This window comes from Citrus sinensis, chromosome 2, assembly GCF_022201045.2.
Source record: "Citrus sinensis cultivar Valencia sweet orange chromosome 2, DVS_A1.0, whole genome shotgun sequence".
Taxonomy (NCBI): domain Eukaryota; kingdom Viridiplantae; phylum Streptophyta; class Magnoliopsida; order Sapindales; family Rutaceae; genus Citrus; species Citrus sinensis.
The window spans coordinates 6,307,391-6,326,689 of NC_068557.1; the positions used below are offsets into that span (position 1 = coordinate 6,307,391).

The window sequence follows — 19,299 nt, forward strand, 5'->3', positions numbered from 1 at the left end:
TTATTTTGTCACTTATTGATTGGTTGTTTTCTCTTTTCCTTTCTCTTTTCTTTTTTCTACTCTGTCCTTCGATTAAAGTTGGGAATAGTTTTCTTTTGGGTTCTATTAATCATAGTGTTTGAAAAGGTTGGTGGGAAAGCCTTTATTGCTAGAAACATAGTATACATGGATACGAAAGAATTAATCCAGAAGTGTCAAGCAATTGCCACAAAAGAAGAAGCGGAAGACATAGTAATGATTATGGGGAGCATGAAGATAAAAGGAGAAAAAGTTGTTGCAAACTGCCTGGTTGGCAAGGTGTTACTCACACGAAGCATTAATAGGAAGGGCTCGAAAGCGGCAATGCAGCAAGTGTGGAGAACAGTGTTGGTGTGGAGAACAGTGTTGGTGGGAAAGCCTTTATTGCTAGAAACATAGTATACATGGATACGGAAGAATTAATCCAGAAGTGTCAAGCAATTGCCATAAAAGAAGAAGCGGAAGACATAGTAATGATTATGGGGAGCATGAAGATAAAAGGAGGAAAAAGTTGTTGCAAACTGCCTGGTTGGCAAGGTGTTACTCACACGAAGCATTAATAGGAAGGGCTTGAAAGCGGCAATGCAGCAAGCGTGGAGAACAGTGAAGGGAGTTAAGATTGAAAGCATGGGGGACAACAATTTTTTGTTTAAGTTTGCCACTGAAGAAGAAAAGAAAAGGGTATTCATGGGGGGGCCATGGCGCTTTGACAGATCTTTATTAGTTCTATCTGAACCAGCGAGCATTGGAGATATAAAGGATCAATCATTTACGCACACTTCATTTTGGGTGCAAGTTCACAACATTCACATAATGTGTATAAACAATGATGCTATTCAAAAGTTGGGAGAAAAGATTGGCACGATGCAGGAAATAGAAATTGATGAAACGGGAGAGTGTATAGGACAATTTGCTCGTGTTAGAATTTTCATTGACATAACTAGGGAGATTTTAATTCAATTTTTTTATTGTTAATGTGGTTTATAGTAAATAAAATATGTCTATTTATTGGATAAAATTTATTAAATTATTCTTAATAGGTTAATTTAGTAATACAAACAATTATTAAAATATGAGTGTCTAAATAAATTTTAGCGTGCAAATAGCCCTACTCTTATGTCTCCTATTGTTTGGGTTTAATTAATTTTTGGGTCCCATGCTCGGGCCAGAGCTTGCTGATAAAATCGTAGTTCTAGCCCAAATAGAGTCGGGCTTCAGCCCTAACCTCACTCGTAATCCTTAAAATAGGAGGAAAATTACTAAATGCACCGTTAAAACGACAACGTTGGAATAACATGTCGGGCGTAAAACAAACAAAACTAACGCCGTCTGTTTACTGAGACGACTCAAAAACGCAACGCGAAACAAAATCGCTCTGTTACAGTGGAAGCTGCAGTAGCGGTAGCTGTAGCGGCGGGAGCAACAATGGCTTCAGTCGAAGATGAAAAGAAAGTAGTAAAGGAAGGAAATAACCTACTGGGTTCGCCGACTTTTATGGAGCTCGAAAACGGCAGGTTCAAGTGCGTAGAGACAGGCCACGAGATGCTTGCCAAAGACAAAGACTCGTACTCTCAGTCCAAACGGTGCCGTTTGGGTCTCATCGACTTCGCTTTGTCCCACAATAAGCCCCCTCTTAACATGTTCAAGCAAGACCCACTCTCCCGGTATTCAAGATTACATCTTTTAAAAAAAAATTGTATTTCTTTTCAATTTTCCTTTAATTAGGGTTTAGGATTTGATATAATCAACATAGATGCGTAATTCACTTTTTTTTTTTTTAAGGTTTTCAGGCTGTTTCTTTAGGGACCCAGTTGGTGAAGTAATTAAAAGTTTATGTTTTTAAACTGTCTTAAGCAATTTTCAAGGAAGATTTTAGCTTACATCTGATTTATCTGAGTGGAAGGTTCTGTTTTTTCAGGTCTTTAAATATTGAATAGTTTATAATCTATCACGAAATAAAAGTTTTGTCTCTGTTGCCATCAAAGTGAATGTGGGTGTTTTATTCATGCAATTAAGTGTTGATATTGTTTCAATTTGTTTGATTACCAGTGCAAAATTGATATGTAAGCTAACTGGTGATACAGTCAACAAAAATGAAGAACATATATGGAAGCACATCAACGGCAAACGGTTCCTCAACAAGCTCGGTGAGTTTTTGTTTTTGATTATTTAGTTCTTTGTTTATACAAGTTGATGCCCTACTCGATCTCGTGTATTGCCTCAATCTGTATGATTTTACGGTTGAGGGATGCCCGCTGCCTAGATGTGAACTAATTATTAAAACACAAATGAATGTGCTCAGAGCAAAAGGAAATAGAGAAATTAAATAAAGAACAAGTAGAAGAAGAACCAAAACCAAATGCCAATGGTGAAAAGAAGAAGAAGAAGAAGAAGATGAAGAAGAAAGAGATTGAAGAAATTATTTCTGAAGTAAGGGAGTCTTCTGACAAGGGGAGTGATTCAGAAGAAGATGACTTTTGGATGCCTCCGGTGGGTGAACGTTGGGACTTTGACGATGGCGGAGATCGATGGGGTTCGGGTTCAGAGTCTGAGCCAGAAAATGAAGAAGAAAATGTCACAGGTGTGAATAGTATTTTTGCTGGGCAAATATCTTAGTTTGCTTGGAGAGTCAAGATTTCTGTACCATGTTATGCTTTTTATCTATATCATTAGCCTGGTTAGCAACAGATAGTATAACAGCACAGAATGATAATTATATTGCGTCCGAGGAAAAACTATGGATAGAGATATATTATTTAAAGTAAAAATAAAAAGGTTAAAAATGCACTTGGATGATTCTTTATCAATTTCCATTTGTAGGTTCAAATATGATTGCAGTTGAACCCTGTTTTGTTTCTCATTGGCTGCATATCTTTATTAGAATGGTTTGATCATGAAGTTGCCTATCCAAACTTTTAAATTCTGTGAAGGGAATAAGCATGTCAAATAATGACCAAATGTATTGAGAGTAAGCGAGCAAAACCATGGGTCAGGAGCATAAGCAAGTTGCTAAACTTTGCTCTTGACTATCTTTCTCTGCATTATTTTGAAGATAATTCTGTTCAGTCAAGTTATTAAGAACCAAGTAGCACAAATTTGATATTGATTGTATCATCTTCTGTAACTTGACTATTGAATTTTATATCATTGGATTGCTTCAAGAGCTTACGTGCTTTCGGGAAATTACTTTGAGCTGTTTGGGGGTCCTTGATTTTTGTAATTTGACTATATTATTATTATTATTATTATTTTTAATCTTCAGGTGCAGTTGAAGATGGTAGCAAGGAGTCAGAAGAGCTTTCTTCACGGTGTGTTGCCTCGTAATGTTCTATTTTTAATCCTTAAATATTTTGCTGGTTTTCACTTTTTTCTTCTCAGTCCCATGGTGTTTTTTTTGCTAAATTGACTTATTAAATCTTGCTTTGCAGAACAAAGAGAATGTCCATAGAAATTGGACCAAGCAGCTTTGCCTTGAGGAAGAAGAAAAGTAAGAAGAACATCACGTGCTAGATTATTTATTCATATGAAACAGAGTTTTCTTGTACTTGCTGCAGGTTTTTCAGTCTTTAAGGTTTTCTTTAATACCTTATGCTAAAGGAGAGAAACTTTTAGGGAATATGGAATGCAAGTCCGCGCATAATTTTTTTTAATTGTAATGATTAGCTTTATAACCTGTTTGTGAATTCAGCTTTGTCAGATAATTTATTTATGAAGATATTTTTTTTTTTTGTGCCTCTTTTTTGTTTAAAAACTAACGGTTCAGCTATATCTGCATATTTAAGAATTTCCGAAAGCTATTGTGTTATATGCATCGTGGTTCTCTCTTCTCTTCTCTGTTGCATGAATAAATATCGCAAATGTAACTCATAAGCCGTTGGTAAGAATAAAGTCTAAAAATAAGAAATGAGGATTGAGATGAGTTTACAGTTTCATACAAAAAAATTACTTTTATTTTTCAGAACTAGTTTCCTGAATCCTGCCAATACTTGCTTATTACACAGAGAATACGTCTATGATTCGTATGATTCACACACTATTGGTATTACAAACGCAATCAACATAAATATGATTATAAACAGCAAATTGTTGCAAGCTCAATCGTGAACTCGAGTACTTACTGTACTGTTAATCAACCAAAGCTGCAGCAGTCCGGCTTCTGGTACTAGCTGAGAGAGAAATAACATCAAGATCCCAAACGAGTCAAAATACATGAATGTTCCTTGTTCCTTGTGACCATAAAACATGAAAATGAAGAATGAAATTTCAATAAACTGACAGGACATGATTACAAGCCTGTCATGTGTTGCAAGTGGCAATAGATTGCTAGTGATGAAGGTAGGCGGTGGCGGTGCTGATGGGGACAATGGACTCGGTACTTGCTGATGGGGTGATGCTTGAAACTGGGGGTTGACCAAGATCAATTGAAGGGGTTAAAATATTATTGCTCTAAAGTCTAAGCATTAACCTCTTGTATATGTCACTTTCCCAAGAAAAAAAAAAGGGAAAAAAACCCGCGTATGTCATTGTATTATTTTATCTCGATTGGCTATTCCCTTTTTATGTTGGTTGAGCAACTAGAAAATATTTTATGTCAATTAAACTTGGGTTGAGTTGACTATATATTTCTTCAACCATATGTGCATGTATACATGTATATGGTAATGCCTAAAGCTCATACTTTGTGTAATTCATCGACTCGACTGCCGGCTTTCTGATTGATCAAGATTCAAGAGCCTGGTTTAATTTACGATGACTCAGAATTGTGGTTAACAGGCTTAAAATTGTTCACCGAGTGCACCACATAAGACCTATATACGTATATATTTCTTATTTTTATTTAATTTCTTTAATTTTTATGTTTCAGAGATTTCCCAGAGAGATCAGAAATTCTCCACCAGCACATTATACCGTAGAATTAAACTCGTACAGTAAACTATTTAGGCCAGAAAAACTGGAAAAATTCGAATCTGGTCTTTTTGAAGCTGGGAACTACAAATGGTGCGTACCTTCTCTAATTCATTAACATGATCATCACCTGCCACCCTCTATGCGCTCTCTCTCTACGTACATATGGCTTAGCTGCTAATTGTGTGTAGTAATTAAATCAAAAAACTAAAATATAATCGCTTTTTATGAACATAAATTGTTGGCAGGAGGTTGGTTTTTTTATCCAAATGGAAACAAACAAGACGATGGAGATGGGTATATTTCCCTCTGCTTGAAGATAGATGCCCGCAATACTTTTTCTGATAACTGGAGTGTTCATGTCAACTACAAATTATTCGTCCTATACAAAGACAACGAATTCCTAGCCGTACAGGGTAATTAATTAATTAGATAAATTCTCAGTTGTGAATGTAAATATTTTCTAAAATGAGGGCACAGCACAGAGCTGAAGGGCCAATAAGGCGTTTTGATCATAACAAGCATGAATGGGGTTTCGGGAAATTTCTTTCTCTTGATACTTTGAACGAATACCTGGCCAACGATACACTTGTTCTTGGAGCCGAGGTTTTTGTTATTGTAAGCACTGGCAGAAAGGAATGTGTATCCATTCTCAAGAATCCTGATGGAGCAACGACTCGCACTTGGAAGATCCCAAAATTTTCTGCACTGGATGACAATCCTCGATTCTCTCAAGCATATACTGTTGATGAAAGGAAATGGTACCTATCTTCCCTGGTGCGGACATCAACTCGGGAGAAATTTCATATATTTCTACCATGTCACCAGCGACGACCCACTAGGGTGGCAATCATCTTAGTGTCATATATAGCATAGTTATAAAGTAAGTAGTCTTGGTTGTCTTGATTACGGTGTATATATCTATAGATACATGTTTTGATCCAGGAAATTGAGGCTTTATCCTATGGGAACTGCGGCTGGGAAGGGGGAATTTCTGGCTCTTCACTTGATGTTAGTGGATGTGCTTGACCCTGCACCGAAGAGGGCAGTTTTTGCAGAATTCGACCTGCTACTAGTTGACCAAAAGCGTCATTCTAACAGCTTCAAACGACAATGTACGTGATAGTAATACCCTTAATTAACTATCCACTAAGCAAACGTTAATCTAACACTTACGGTAGGCTAATTAATTTCATGCAGATTCTAAATGGTTTTCCGCTCAATGCTACGTCTTGGGGCACAGGAAATTCATTTCACTAACTGATCTCTACCAAAGCGATGTGGTGGGCGACACTTTAATCATTGAATTACAATTCCTTTCCGTTTCTGCTGTCAGGCTTTTGAATTGCTGATTAAAGTGTGTTTGTTTCTCTGCCTTGTGTTGGATTTAAAGCTAGAAATAATTACTTTTTTTTCTTTTTATTTCAAGAGATTGGTTATACTGATTGGTTGGATAAAATTTTATATATCCTTTTTTTGTATCATTTACACCAATAGTTCACTTCAACACACTGATGACAAGTGTGTTGGATATGGCGACAACATAAAAAATTAGTCATTTCGGTGTCCCTAAGCACGGAAAACCCGAGCTACGCTGGGACTTGAGAGCAGTACTGCTGTCGTTATCTGTGCCAAAATAACGATCCCCAAACTCCCCCATACCTGGGATCACACAGGCGTGTTCGTCTATTGATGAATCGATCTCTGATGTTACAATTTTTATCTTTGGAAATCTCTTACAAATGGCATGGATTCCTTGAGGTGCCTGCAGCATCATATGATCTCAGTTTGTTAAGGTAATGTAAAATGTTAAATAGGCACAAGATTAAACACTTGCGAATGGATAGCCAAGCATGAGCAATGACTTACAGCAATAAGGTTCAGAAAGATGATGTTAGATTCTGGAACACCCTTACTGAGAATTAGAGATATCGCTTTGACTGCGGAATTTCCTAATAAGGCATGCATTTGAGACAACGTTATGTATTGTTTGAAGAAACTAAGACAAGTTTGAAGTTCATCATCCCAAACCTGAAGCCAGAATTGGGTCAAGCAATAAGACATGGCGGCTTGAGATATCTGCAGGTAGCTTCTGATAGATTAACTGCTCCAACATTGAATCAAAATGAGGAGAATGTCGTGGCTAAAATAAAAAATTCTACAAGGGCAATGACACAGATGCCTCCACGAACCTGACGGCCACTGTTACCTTCTCTATGAATGAGTATTTTACCGATTTTTATTCCCTTGCAACATGCTCTTAATGCATTCTCCATGCTTTCCCCACTGGTGCCAAGAAATTAGAGTTATCAGGTATTCCCAAGAAGCAAAAACAATGACTTAACCAGAATCTGGAGCTTTAGTCTGTGAGGACAACATCTTGTTTTTTCTACAGTTCAGCAAGACAACATTAAATATGCAGTTACATACTTCTTAGAATAAACTTCCTCCAAAGAAGGATAAGATTTCCAATACAATGAAATTACACGAAAGTTTACTAATTACGCTTCTGCTTCATTGACCCTTATAATTGTCCTGCCTGTGTCTCTCCTTCAATATAATAGACATGGAATAACTGATGAATTATTTTTCTGGAGCTGATTCAGATTATTCCGAGTAAATAGTTAGTTTTGTTAAAGGAAAGTGCAACGTGACTGCATAATGGTCATGTTTGCCAATTTTAATTCCATCTTACTCCTAACACATGCACATACATAATTATGTGACTTGTAATTTTCAAAACATGGAATTTACGATTCTGTCTAAAGTTGTATTGGAGAATGGAAATATACCTTCTTATGATTGAGATGCCACACAACCTCCTACAGAAAACAACTCCGGTATATACACTTCCTGCAACGAGGCAAAATTAGAGATGGATTGACCCACCTATTAATGAACATCTTAATGGAACTGCTTATTTTAGAGGTAAAAGGAGAATTATTGTGTATATTGCAGATAACAAACATTTATGCCTTGAACAAAGAAAGGAATTCAATCTCAGTCTGGCCACAGAGAAAGAATAGAGCTGGCATATTTGGGCAAGTGCTTGAGGCAGACAATTATTGATCTATGCCTTCATTCAATTACATATTTAAGATGAAAACAAATAACAGTAGTACAGTTACCTGTTGGAGTAATGATCTGCTTTTCAGTAAAAGGAAGGTGACCTAGGCCATGCTCTACAACCTGAAACATTGACTAAAAACTACATGACGCCGTCTCTTCCAAGTAACCAAGTTTTATGTCTGTATGATTTCTATTCATAAGAAGCTATTTTACCAAGCGAATCAGTCGGTCTGCATAGAAGACAAAATCATGTGTTGTTGTTGTGACGTCACGTATAAGTGTATGCATTCCCCGAATCTAGATAAATCCGGAACACCATCAAAAGTTACTATTCCTTGAAATGAAGATTATAACTATGTTGCTGAGAAAGACATCAAGTAAAATTTGAAGCCATTGTAGAATATTTGAATAACTTCTAGGAAATAGACAACTAGATAAAATTTGGATTGGCGTACCTGAAATGTTGAAACAATAACATCAACATTTGAATATATTTTACATAGGTCATGCTGGCCAAGCTTGGTAAGAATATGTTGAACTATCAAGTCAATTGCAACATCATTATCTCCCCCTCTTGGGATAATAATATCTGCATATTTTTTTGACGGCAGTATAAATTCTTCAAAACTAGGCTTCACAAATCTAGCGTACTGCAGAATTTGTAAGAGTGAGATAGAGAGAGACATCCATAAGTAATATAAAAAAGCACTTAAAAAAAGTAAAATGATGAACCACAAACCAAAATTATACATCGTTATGTTGGTTTCAACTGAAGATAAAACTTGATTATCTCAATCATATTTTGCAACTTGCATCAGTAACAAATATTCAGGGACCCGTGTCTAACAATGTCAGTAGCTCATCACTTTTCTCTATTGCCCAGAGAAAAGGCACAAACTTTGCTCAATAAAATGACCTTAATATTACCTGGTGAAGCACATCCTCAATATCTCTCCCTCTTTCGACAGTGTCACGTTGAATTCTCCGAGAAAGCCTCACATCAGAATCTGCACTGGTGAAATTATCATTATGGTTATTGGGTAAGATATGCAGTTGAAAAAATACGTCTAACCTCTCAAGTTTTAAATGTTAGCACAGGAAACTGGAACAATCAATGGATACTATGATAAGCCTCACTTATCCCAAGTATCTTTCGTTTGTCTTCACGTTCTTGTATGATAATGTTTTTTAAAAAGTTTATTCATTATATTGCTCCATGTCTATCCCAGTGTAATTTCCTTTCAGGTCAACTAGTTTCATCTTCTTGTCAAATATAATGATAAAATGTAAAGGGACATAATATAACCCTTGGGATGATTTTCTCTCTACAAAGAAGTTTTTTATCCTATAAATGTCCACAAGTTTAGACAGCAATGCACTGAGTCTTGTGCCTCAATAAAATATCAGGAGCTTTGGTCTATTTTGAGCAATTGAAAAGTTCCGAGCAATTTCAACAGATTTTCCATTACAATGTTTGCCATTTCATTTTTTTTTTTTAACTTTCAATCTTAATCATGGTTCAAGTTGATGCCAAGAACAACATTTAAAGTTATGTATCTCTACTGCTTCTTTTTTTTTTTTTAAACTTTCAATCTTAATCATGATTCAAGTGATGCCAAGAACAACATTCAAACTCATGGAGCTTTTCTGTTATATTTTTTGCCAACTCAGTGGTTTAGTTGAAACTATGTCTACTGAAATCTTAGTTCAAATTCAAAATTTTGGATCTTTTAAAATTTTTCCCACAGACAAGTTATTCTGCTTCTTTCTCAGCACATTGCTTGATCAACAGAATCATGCATAGGATAAATTGAACAGATGAAAAATCCAGAGGAATTTACCTGTATCAACAAATATCTTCATGCTCATGAGATCACGTACAAGAGGATCATGAAGCACTAGAATTCCTTCTAAAATGAAGACATCTGAGGGGTTAATCTACACTAGAACAAAACAAGCAGCATTAAGAATGTTTGAATTGAAACTATTGCGAGATGAAAATTGAAAATAATTCATCAACAGAAAAGGAGTTACAATATGATTTTCATCGAGATACCCCAGATTGATTCATTAGCTATCTAATAAACATGCAACAGGTTACAAATTATGGTTGTGAAAATTAATCTTTCTGTAACTTCGAGGCTAAGCAAAGTTTTTTAATGAGTACAACCGTTTTAGCAGCAGAGCAGTCAAAATGTTTCAAATAGCATTTTGGTAAGTAGTGAAAGCAATAAAAGTTTGATTCTGTTTCTAGTGACTACCACCTTAAAAGATCCGATGAAAACCATGTTCCGACGTAGAAAATTTTCAAGTTTACCAGTGTTAACTCCAATAAAGTGAGGGATGTACCAGGCGTGATTGTTCTTTTCTTTTATGAGACTTGAAATCATAGTCCGGGATGCTAACTGCTTGCCCATGTTTCAATTTCTCCATGTCTGAAAGCAAAAGCTCTGTATCAAAAGCATCTGAAAAGCAGTCACAGCAAGAAACAAACAAAGATGTTATCTTCATAAATTTCAAATGAACCAAATATGCAACATGCAATGCTTACCCGGATGATCAAAGTTATAGTCATGAAGATTTTGTAATTTCTCATCGGTGAGTGAGTGATAAAATGAATCCTGCAACATTGCATACACATACTAAGAAGAAACAGCATCAAATGCATTCAGTGTAAGCGGAAAGGAAAAAAAAAAAAAACTCATTAACATGCAACATCATTCTATATATCTTCGGCGATTAAATTTGAAATCTACAGAGTTAATTAACAAACAGACACCAACAACCAGGGCCATGACCGAGTGGTTTTTAAGCAGCTGACTATCCAAGATATTATTATTTACTAATAATGGCTTCATAATTCATTAAAAGGTAATAATAAATTACTTGATTTACAAGAACAACACGTTGATCGCGGAGCCTGGAGATGATCATATTGCAAACAGTTGTTTTCCCAGATGCAGTTCCACCAGCAACCCCTGAAAAAAAAAAGCATAATTATTGTAACCAAAGCAATAACCAGGGAAGCAAACGGGAAACAAATGACAATAATAGGTAAGTTTTCACCAATGACAAACGGTTGCTTTGTTGGCATTGTTGTCGATTCAGAGGAAGCTGATTGGAGAGACAAGTCATCTGCTAAGTCATCAGCCAATTCAATTACAGTTTCCATCTTCTATAAGAATTTAAAGAAATGGGTGATTATTATTATTATTTTTTTCCCTAAGTTGTAGTGAAGGTCTTTTGCTTTGTGTTTGTTCTTGCATTTGGTTCCCTTGCGTATAAAGGAGGAAGGAGGAACTGAGATGTGAAGGAGCGAAAGAAGCGGGAACAAACGAAATTATGCACGTGGCGGGTGTAGGATGTATCCACCTGGCACAAAAAGCAAAGGATCGCCTGCCAGAAGTAGCAAGTATCTTCATAACTTGATTTTCAAAATTTGTTTCAATCGTAATTTTGGAATAAAATTAAGAATTACCAAATCGACTAACTAAAATGCTTTTCTTATTAATTGAGTGTGGCAAGTCTTCCAATTTTGTGCTTTTGAAAAAAAAAAAAGAGTTTGCCCTCATATTGACAACTGCATCTATGATTTCTTAAATAGAGAATTAAATTTAAACCCCTTTATTATTTTAGAGATAAAACTACGATAACATACGCATTCATAAAGCAAATTTGCAATGCCAAGAAAATTTCTGGGATTTTTACAACTATTTTTATAATTCACGGTGCTGCTTATTGTCAGTATTGTAGCAAAATAAAATAATGAAGATCTAGACAACAAAAAACAAGAATGTTTGTAATTAGAATTATACTATCACTTTCTTAACCTACATTTGATTTCCTAGTAGAATCACATAGATCAAAAAATATGGGAAGATAGATTCGGTTTTTCTTCAATGTTGTTGTTGCTATTCTCACTTCACAGTTTCACTTCATTATGGCTCCAACTTTTTGGCCAAAGAAATTTATCCGTTATTCTCAGTATAGCTGTACGGCAGAATCTTTATCTTGCAAGGAGAGAAATGTCTGCATCAAATAAGGAATGCATGCAGGTCCTGGCTATACCCATTTGTCCCCAGTGAACGGTGAACACACCCAAAACGTCCATCTAGCTTCAAAGAATCAAAACAATGTACATCAACTTCATATAAACAATTAGAGTGCTTTCAGCATTCAAAAAACATGCATCTTCCTCCTTCGCGATTACAACATATGGCCCAAAGCACAAACATCAAATAATACAGAAGATTCGAGAAGTAAAGCACACATTCCAAGTTAAATGCGAGCATGTTAATGCGGAAACCATGTCATAGTAGAATGATTGTAAATCATTAAGAAAAAATTGAACTGATTATACCTGATCCAACATTTGCTGATTCAAATTGCTGCAACCTCTTCATCCCACAATTTCTTTTTTGCAATCAGAACTCGTTCTTCACTGGAAGAGAGGGCATCAATCCTTGGTTCAACTTCTGATAACCAGCCATCCCACTTTAAGGCAGTTATAAATTTTCGGATGTAGTTTATTATAGAGGATTTGTCTCTTATGATCACAAACCCTTCTGGCCGTAGCATCCTGTCCATTTCAATTAGTAAATCCTCAAAGCTGCACCCACGCTCCTCGATCTCTGAAAAAACTTTCCAGGCATGAAGAAGATCATATGTGCGTGGATATGTAGAGAATGATTCACACCTATAGCACACACAGGTGAAACTCGTAAAAAGCTTATAAACAGAGAAAGCAGTAGTTTTAAAATACTTCAGAAGAAAGGAAGATCAGGGAGAAATAAATCCAAAATTCAACTACTTGTATTCCACAGTATAATGATTTTCATGTTAAAGTGCAAAATACTGGTGAACAAGCAGGAAAAGAATGATGGAACAATCCCGTTGCCAAAATGGTTTAAGGATTAAAAGAGTACACGGCTGCCTTTAAGAAATGACATGGTTTGTCATAGCAATATACTTCGCATACTAGTATTGTAATAGTCTAATAGACTTAAATCAAGACAAATAGAGGCAAGAATAAAAGAATACGTACAAAATGTCAAAAGGCGAAAAGGGAAGACCAGAAGATATACGCATTGATAAAACAGACTAAAAGGCATACCAATCATGAACAGTTCCAATTAAGCCTCGATCATAAATTATTTTCAATCTGGCAGACATTCGAACAGGAGCAACATTCATCACCCAAACATCTTTATCTTTCAGAGCAGCTGCAAATCCCCCAAGGTTTGAGTTCATATCCATGACATTTCTAAACGTGTTCTTCTGTGCAACAGTTTTCATCTGCTTCCAGTAGTCAACCACTCTAACTTGCCATATGCCCTGCATCATAGTGTTTTTCCCCCCTCCATGACTAACATGATAAGACTATAAATATACCAAGATTCAACAGAACGAGATATAACACATCAAAAAGTATTACAGAAACTTACAATGTCCTCATGGAATTCCTCTGTAGTAACACCAACTTCTTCTAGGCGAGGGGGCGGTGCAGTAAGCCTTGCTGGCCAAGGAACTAGGCCAGTTCCTTTTTCGTGGTGCATCTCTGTAGAAGAATTAAATGAATTATTCTGAGAACTTACATGAAGTTTCCAATATCTAAGGATTTGAAATTATCCATCTGACAACAAGACTGATGAATTCACCCCAGATGGAAAGTGGCACAACATAATAACAAAGACAAAAGTCCTACCAACCACCACGAAATTATCCGCAACTTACAACCTGAATTACAAGGACAAGGCAATGGTACTTACTTGCTGAGTAAGGAGAGATACATGCTTTCATGAGCACATTCCATGTAACATCAGGGTCATCATCAGAACTGCATAAAGGAGGCCTGGAACCAGGAACTCTCTTCAAGTAACAGCTATTGCTAATTGGCTTTGCCCAAATAACAGTCTGGTCTTTCTTTGAAACAATTTTCCAGCACATGCTTTTAAGAAGATCATACATAGCATTCCAGATTCTTCGATTTTCTGGATCATGTGCATAGGCTTCAGGAGAGGAGTACACAAAATACCCCCCTGGCCTTAGTAATCTGTCAAGTTCTAGTAACAGAATCCCGTCTCTCTGAAGCCAATCAATCCTACATCGGGAACAATGAGCCAGTTCAAAAGATCTGCTTGGATAAGGAAGTCTTTTTGTTCCCAAAACACCTAGGGTTGATGGAATCCCCCTCTCTAATGCAAACTGTATCTGGTTCTCGTGCACATCATTAGGGGCCAGAGACATAGCTATGATGTCATGGGAAAGAAGATAGGCTCCAAAACTGGCAACCCCACATCCCACATCAAGAACATTTCTGACATTTCCGCCATTATTGAGCTTATCACTAGGAAATTTAAGCATCTACACGAAAACAATGGTGTAAACAATTAGGCATTAGGTTAACAATAAGGAAAATCAAAAGATGATTACAAAAAAGTGAAAATGCAAGCAAATATTTTCGTCACATACCCTAGCAAGGGCTAGAATGTATTTATCTGCTCCGTCATGGAAATGGGTTCCTCCACCTGGGAAATTTATCTTCTCCCCGTTCACAACCATCCAATGCTGATCCGATTTCTCTTCTGCAAGGTGCGTATGAGGTATATTCGCCTTCCAAACTTCATCTCTACTCGCTGGCCACCTTACAGGGATCTGAAACTCTAATAAACAATTTTGTCGGAATCAAAAATTAAATAAAGTCGGAGCCAAAACCAACAACCACATAAGTGACCATAGCCACTAACCTTGTAACCTTTAGGAGGCGGAACCAGGCAATTGTAACGACGCTCTGGAGGAGGACAATGCCGCTCATAGTGCTCCATTAATGACAAATTAGGCTTCAGCTTTAATTGGTAAATAAGGTTCCTGTCTAAGCACGGTATCAATTCTGAATATCTCATATCACAAATCTGTACAAATAACACACTATATTAAATTTCCACTCAACTAAAGAGTTTAATTTATAAAAAATAAAATAATAATAATAATCAACACGAATCAAGCGCCATAAGCAATCAACAAAAAAGAAAATTAAAACTCTTTGAAATAACGTTGCTTACGGGGATGCTTTTGGGCACTTCAGGATTGAGCTCTTGATCTTCGAACAAGTCATCGAAATCGCGGTTCCGGCCAAAGGTCCCGAGAACCGGGTCGGATCCATCGAACCCGGAGGATTCATCGTCTGATCTTCGGAGGCCCGGAGCGGAAGTGGAACCGTAATACAAACAGACCAACCCGAGAACCGAAATGAGTCCCAACAGCACGTAGGTGAGTTGCTTTGAAGTGCGGATTTGCTGCTCGCTCTTTTGTTTCATTTCTGGCACCTGATTCGGGGAACAATCCGACTCGTCTTAAGCTGAAAAGCCAACGAAAATTGCAAGAAGGCTCAGACTGAGTTGCTAATATCGTGTGTTTTTGTAAGAGCAAATAAGGCAAGGAGTGTAGCATCTTCAGTGCTGCTCCGGGAATTATCGCATGCGGTCACCAGCACGTGAGGGCTGGATGCAGTCGCGACGGATTTGATTGGTAGGATTTATACACTCTTTATTGGAACAACGCATGGTTTCATAATTGTGAGGTTCATAATGGGTTGAGGACTTGGGCCGTTGACCCTTTTGACCAAAACTTAAAGTCGAGTAAAGGACAAAATGGTCTTCGCAGAAAATACGATTTTCTTCCACTTTTTTCCATCAACGATGTCGTGTTGTACGAGATAAAAGATTTCAGGACGATAAAGTATAGAATGAGAGGCTAATGCTAAGTTACATGCATGTACCTTACACTCTTTTTATATAAATAGTGAATGATGTGGGTTTATTCATTATTCATGTAAGAGGGTTGTAAGGTACATGCATGTAACTTAGAGGGATCCTAGAATGAAGTATTAATAAATGTATTTAAAAGAATTGATGGAAAGAGATAAAAGATTTCAGGAAGGCCTAATAGGAACTGTAATTTTTGTTATAGATGAGACTAAGATGTTAATAAAAAATTTTGGTTATATTTTTGCATTTTGCCAAAAATTATAGTAATGACTGAAGTGTTAAAAAAACAAAAATTATAAAGACTTGATATGTTTCAACAACTAGAGACTTATTTAACTTTTGTCAAACAAGTACTCAAGGGCTACAACATGTTATATAATTGTAAAGCGAATGAAAGAATATAACATGTTCTGCTAAAATTTGTGTAATAAAACTTTTTCAAATAGAGTTTATTTAAGTAGAATTTTTCTTTTAAAAAGAATGAGTTATTTGATTGTTAGTAAAAGATTTTATTAAAAATTTTAAACTTACTTTAATAAATAAGTTTTTTAAGATATATTATAAATAATATTAAATAAGATCAAAAAATACATAATTTGTACCTTAGACAAGTTAACTTATTAGAAAAAGCTTTTCAAAGTCCAACATCTACTTTCTAAAGCTTAAAATTTTAGCTTTTATTATAGAGGCAAAATAACTTACTTAATTTCTAAAAGCTCTTTTGAAAATAAAACCAAACAACACCAACTTTTTAAAAAAGAGTTTATGAGATTAAATGAGCATTTTTTGTTATTAGATAAGTGATATCAATTATGCACATAGTGTTAAATCATAGAAAAATAAAAAGATTAAAAAGTATGGCTCCTTTCGATAGAACTTTCTAAATAGACCTTATTTAAGTAGAATTTTTATTAGTAAAACTTTATAAATAAAGCTTGCATAAAAAAATTAGTTAATAGATATCAATGAGAGCTTTTATTAGATATTAAAAAACTACTTTAATAGATTAGTTTTTTGAAAGTTATGTTATGAAAGGAATAAATAAGATTATCAAATAAATAAATAAATATATTAGACATTTTAATATTTTAAAAAAATTCCACTGCCAAAAGTAAAAAAAAAATTAAGATTTTGTTAGTAGATAATAAAATGACTTATTTAATCTTTAAAAATTTTACTAAAAAATAATTAAATAATAGTAAATAATTTTTAAAAATTTATAAAATTAAATAAACACTTATGACAATTAAATAATTTTTTACAAATAAATAAACAAGCGTTGTGCGTGGGTAGGTTAGCGTACTAGCAATCCAGTATGTGTCTCATGTTGCTTACGTGGAAAGGCCAAAGGTTGGGTGGTTAAAATATGATAATGGGCTGGTTTGGGCCCTTATGGTGGTTGGGGCATCGTATTCTGTGTCTTATTTTTATTATCGACGATGCTATACAGACACATAAATGATTTGTTTCTCTCTTATCAATTGTAGCGTGCAAGGTATTAATGGGCTTTATTATTCATTATTAAGACATAAATTTTATCATTCAATCAATTAAAAAGAAATTCTAAAATATCTCTAATGTATTCTAACTAATTGATGCATACATGACATATATAATTAAATTTAATGTAACCATCAATTGAATAATAATTTTTCAAAATAAATGTACACATGTCATAATATCATTTGCTTGTTGTATGATTGACGCAGTACATCTGATGTATTCTAAAATTTCTCATCAAAGTAGAGGCTTTCAAATGACTTAAACTTTAGTTAATCCAAATCCGATTCATTTATTTTTCATATCATATTCGTGTCACCTATTTAATAAAATTTTAATTTATTTAAAAAAAACAAATTCAAATATGATTTTATTACATTTCTTAGAAATTTCCAATAAAATGTGACAAATAACACATACCTATATATTAAAAATATAAGTAAATATAATAATTAAATATCATAAATAAATTATCGTGTCGGAACTCTAATATACTAACACGGTTATTAATCAAACACAAACATAATCTATTTTAATAATTATGTCAAATTTAACCACCCATTTATAATTCATTTATTCATATCATTTTTTATCTGGAATCATTTCCTTTTTTTTTTTTATATGTGTTAGTGGATTCTTGTCAAATTTGTCAGCTCCTACCAAAAAAAAACACACGAAACATTTCAAAACGGAAGTCCAAAATTTCGCCTGCCGACCGGAAGCTTTACTGTTCGCTCAACGTGTTGCTTGCCGAAACACATGCAACACGAGAATTATGGGCTTTCCCATACCTAAAAATCACGTTACCTTCGGTAGATCTGTTGTTCTCTCTTTAGTTTGACATCTGTTACATAGAATTAATTGATTGACATGCAAGTATGCAACTCTGTCTGTGTGGCCTGGTTTCGATGAGCGGCGGTCCAAGCCAATAAGGAGAATGACTTATATACACGTACAGATATGTAGAACGTGTGATGCGTGTGAAACTTTGCTGCCGTGGCAGAAAGAAACTTTGAACGTTGTGTTGTTGATGATGATAGTGAAATCCACGTACTTGGATTATATATGACGTGTTTGATGAAGTATTGTACTGTGGTGATTTGCCTGAATCAAGAATTGACCCGTTAATTAAAAATTTCAGCTGCGTCCGCAAGAAAGAGTTCCTTCGATCTCCGGCATTTGACCCATTAAAAGACGCCTTCGTGTGGATGGGTTATGGACTCTTACCTTATCCACTAGAATTCAATAAACTCCAGAAAAGCAATATCACTGACTCGGGCATCAAGCAAAGCCGTCAACTTAAACATCCTCCCAGGCTCCCACGCTATCCGAATGGCAGTACTTCTGATTGGGTGGCGTTGTCGGTATCATCTACGACTTTTCTATAATTTATAATGAAAATTTTATTTAATTTGATAAGTATATTATAGATTAATTTTCACTAATCCGAGAAGAAGAATTTACTTTCTATTTATGCGGTCCCAAAAAAAAAAAAAACACACATTAAAAAACGCCTTCGTGTGGATGGGTATGGACTCTTATCTTATCCTGCTGTACAATTCAATAAACTCGGGAAAAGCAATATCAGTGACTTGGGCATTAAGCAAAGCCGTCAACCCTTAAACTTCTCCCACGCTATTCGAATGGTAGTACTTCTGATTGGGTGGCGTTGTCGGTATCATTTAAGATTTTTTTTTTTATAATTTATAATGAATTTTTTATTTAATTTGATAAGTATATTATGGATTAGTTTTCACTCATCTGAGAATAATTTACTTTCTATTTATACGGTCCCAAAAAAAAAATATTGATTTCTTGATAATTAGGAGCTTTCTTAAGAAAGCTTAAACTATTAAGAATCAGATTGTTAATTAATGATATTATTATTAGTAGAAGAGAATGCTTCAACACATGTCATGCTAGTAGTAATGGATGTCGAAGAAGATAAACTTTGGATATTGTGTTTTTTAATTTGGCTCTCTCATATATGTGGATAGCTTTAGGGTACATCTAGGTTTGGGGTTCAACCTTTATAATCTAT

The 19,299-nt window shown here is 35.2% G+C and overlaps 4 protein-coding genes across 9 annotated transcripts; 2 read left to right on the plus strand and 2 right to left on the minus strand.

Annotated features, from left to right (window-relative positions):
* The first annotated feature begins 1,344 nt into the window (after nucleotides 1–1,344).
* On the plus strand, nucleotides 1,345–3,752 carry LOC102609823 (uncharacterized). 2 transcript variants are annotated; one of them, XM_006470148.4, is made up of 5 exons: nucleotides 1,345–1,682; nucleotides 2,068–2,165; nucleotides 2,321–2,599; nucleotides 3,281–3,338; nucleotides 3,447–3,752. In XM_006470148.4, the coding sequence occupies exons 1-5, from the start codon at nucleotides 1,444–1,446 to the stop codon at nucleotides 3,526–3,528; spliced, it is 756 nt and encodes a 251-aa protein (XP_006470211.2). In that variant the 5' UTR covers nucleotides 1,345–1,443; the 3' UTR covers nucleotides 3,529–3,752. The 2 variants fall into 2 exon arrangements, with proteins under 2 accessions (XP_006470211.2, XP_006470212.2); XM_006470149.4 differs by having other exon boundaries at nucleotides 1,346–1,682; nucleotides 3,281–3,326.
* A 148-nt stretch (nucleotides 3,753–3,900) lies between these two features.
* On the plus strand, nucleotides 3,901–6,275 carry LOC102607801 (MATH domain and coiled-coil domain-containing protein At2g05420-like). The gene is made up of 4 exons (XM_052435469.1): nucleotides 3,901–5,016; nucleotides 5,172–5,684; nucleotides 5,869–6,038; nucleotides 6,124–6,275. Exons 2-4 carry the CDS (start codon nucleotides 5,392–5,394, stop codon nucleotides 6,273–6,275), a joined length of 615 nt encoding a protein of 204 aa, XP_052291429.1. The 5' UTR covers nucleotides 3,901–5,016; nucleotides 5,172–5,391.
* An 87-nt stretch (nucleotides 6,276–6,362) lies between these two features.
* Nucleotides 6,363–11,429, minus strand: LOC102609260 (uridine kinase-like protein 5). 4 transcript variants are annotated; one of them, XM_052435464.1, is made up of 14 exons: nucleotides 11,059–11,429; nucleotides 10,879–10,970; nucleotides 10,544–10,634; nucleotides 10,342–10,457; nucleotides 9,834–9,930; nucleotides 8,920–8,999; nucleotides 8,448–8,642; nucleotides 8,206–8,289; nucleotides 8,052–8,124; nucleotides 7,716–7,776; nucleotides 7,116–7,209; nucleotides 6,955–7,027; nucleotides 6,793–6,875; nucleotides 6,363–6,688 (listed from the first exon to the last, which is right to left on the minus strand). In XM_052435464.1, the coding sequence occupies exons 1-14, from the start codon at nucleotides 11,162–11,164 to the stop codon at nucleotides 6,479–6,481; spliced, it is 1,455 nt and encodes a 484-aa protein (XP_052291424.1). In that variant the 5' UTR covers nucleotides 11,165–11,429; the 3' UTR covers nucleotides 6,363–6,478. The 4 variants fall into 4 exon arrangements, with proteins under 4 accessions (XP_052291424.1, XP_052291425.1, XP_024950538.2 ...); XM_052435465.1 differs by having other exon boundaries at nucleotides 10,544–10,613; nucleotides 11,059–11,425; XM_025094770.2 differs by having other exon boundaries at nucleotides 8,052–8,112; nucleotides 11,059–11,421.
* Nucleotides 11,430–11,684: 255 nt separating this feature from the next.
* On the minus strand, nucleotides 11,685–15,482 carry LOC102609539 (probable methyltransferase PMT9). Of its 2 annotated transcripts, none has more exons than XM_015527792.3 (8): nucleotides 15,054–15,482; nucleotides 14,739–14,903; nucleotides 14,464–14,646; nucleotides 13,761–14,355; nucleotides 13,437–13,549; nucleotides 13,106–13,326; nucleotides 12,353–12,688; nucleotides 11,685–12,103 (listed from the first exon to the last, which is right to left on the minus strand). In XM_015527792.3, exons 1-7 carry the CDS (start codon nucleotides 15,306–15,308, stop codon nucleotides 12,373–12,375), a joined length of 1,848 nt encoding a protein of 615 aa, XP_015383278.2. In that variant the 5' UTR covers nucleotides 15,309–15,482; the 3' UTR covers nucleotides 11,685–12,103; nucleotides 12,353–12,372. The 2 variants fall into 2 exon arrangements, with proteins under 2 accessions (XP_015383278.2, XP_006470210.2); XM_006470147.3 differs by having other exon boundaries at nucleotides 11,685–12,107; nucleotides 15,054–15,481.
* Nucleotides 15,483–19,299: the final 3,817 nt, after the last annotated feature.

What these genes read in the sequence shown, in the direction of transcription:
- LOC102609823 (XM_006470148.4), top strand. Translation starts at nt 1,444, where the DNA reads ATGGCTTCAGTCGAAGATGAAAAGAAAGTAGTAAAGGAAGGAAATAAC. An exon ending in ACGGTTCCTCAACAAGCTCG is followed by an intron (nt 2,166 to 2,320) that starts GTGAGTTTTTGT and finishes GAATGTGCTCAG; the next exon opens with AGCAAAAGGAAATAGAGAAA. An exon ending in TGAAGAAGAAAATGTCACAG is followed by an intron (nt 2,600 to 3,280) that starts GTGTGAATAGTA and finishes TTTAATCTTCAG; the next exon opens with GTGCAGTTGAAGATGGTAGC.
- LOC102607801 (XM_052435469.1), top strand. Translation starts at nt 5,392, where the DNA reads ATGAGGGCACAGCACAGAGCTGAAGGGCCAATAAGGCGTTTTGATCAT. An exon ending in ACTGTTGATGAAAGGAAATG is followed by an intron (nt 5,685 to 5,868) that starts GTACCTATCTTC and finishes GTTTTGATCCAG; the next exon opens with GAAATTGAGGCTTTATCCTA. An exon ending in TAACAGCTTCAAACGACAAT is followed by an intron (nt 6,039 to 6,123) that starts GTACGTGATAGT and finishes AATTTCATGCAG; the next exon opens with ATTCTAAATGGTTTTCCGCT.
- LOC102609260 (XM_052435464.1), bottom strand. Translation starts at nt 11,164, where the DNA reads ATGGAAACTGTAATTGAATTGGCTGATGACTTAGCAGATGACTTGTCT. An exon ending in GAAAAGAACAATCACGCCTG is followed by an intron (nt 9,931 to 10,341) that starts GTACATCCCTCA and finishes GTTCTAGTGTAG; the next exon opens with ATTAACCCCTCAGATGTCTT. An exon ending in GGCATCTCAATCATAAGAAG is followed by an intron (nt 7,210 to 7,715) that starts GTATATTTCCAT and finishes TCTTGGCACCAG; the next exon opens with TGGGGAAAGCATGGAGAATG.
- LOC102609539 (XM_015527792.3), bottom strand. Translation starts at nt 15,308, where the DNA reads ATGAAACAAAAGAGCGAGCAGCAAATCCGCACTTCAAAGCAACTCACC. An exon ending in TATCTCTCCTTACTCAGCAA is followed by an intron (nt 13,550 to 13,760) that starts GTAAGTACCATT and finishes ATTCTTCTACAG; the next exon opens with AGATGCACCACGAAAAAGGA. An exon ending in ATTGGAACTGTTCATGATTG is followed by an intron (nt 12,689 to 13,105) that starts GTATGCCTTTTA and finishes TGTGTGCTATAG; the next exon opens with GTGTGAATCATTCTCTACAT.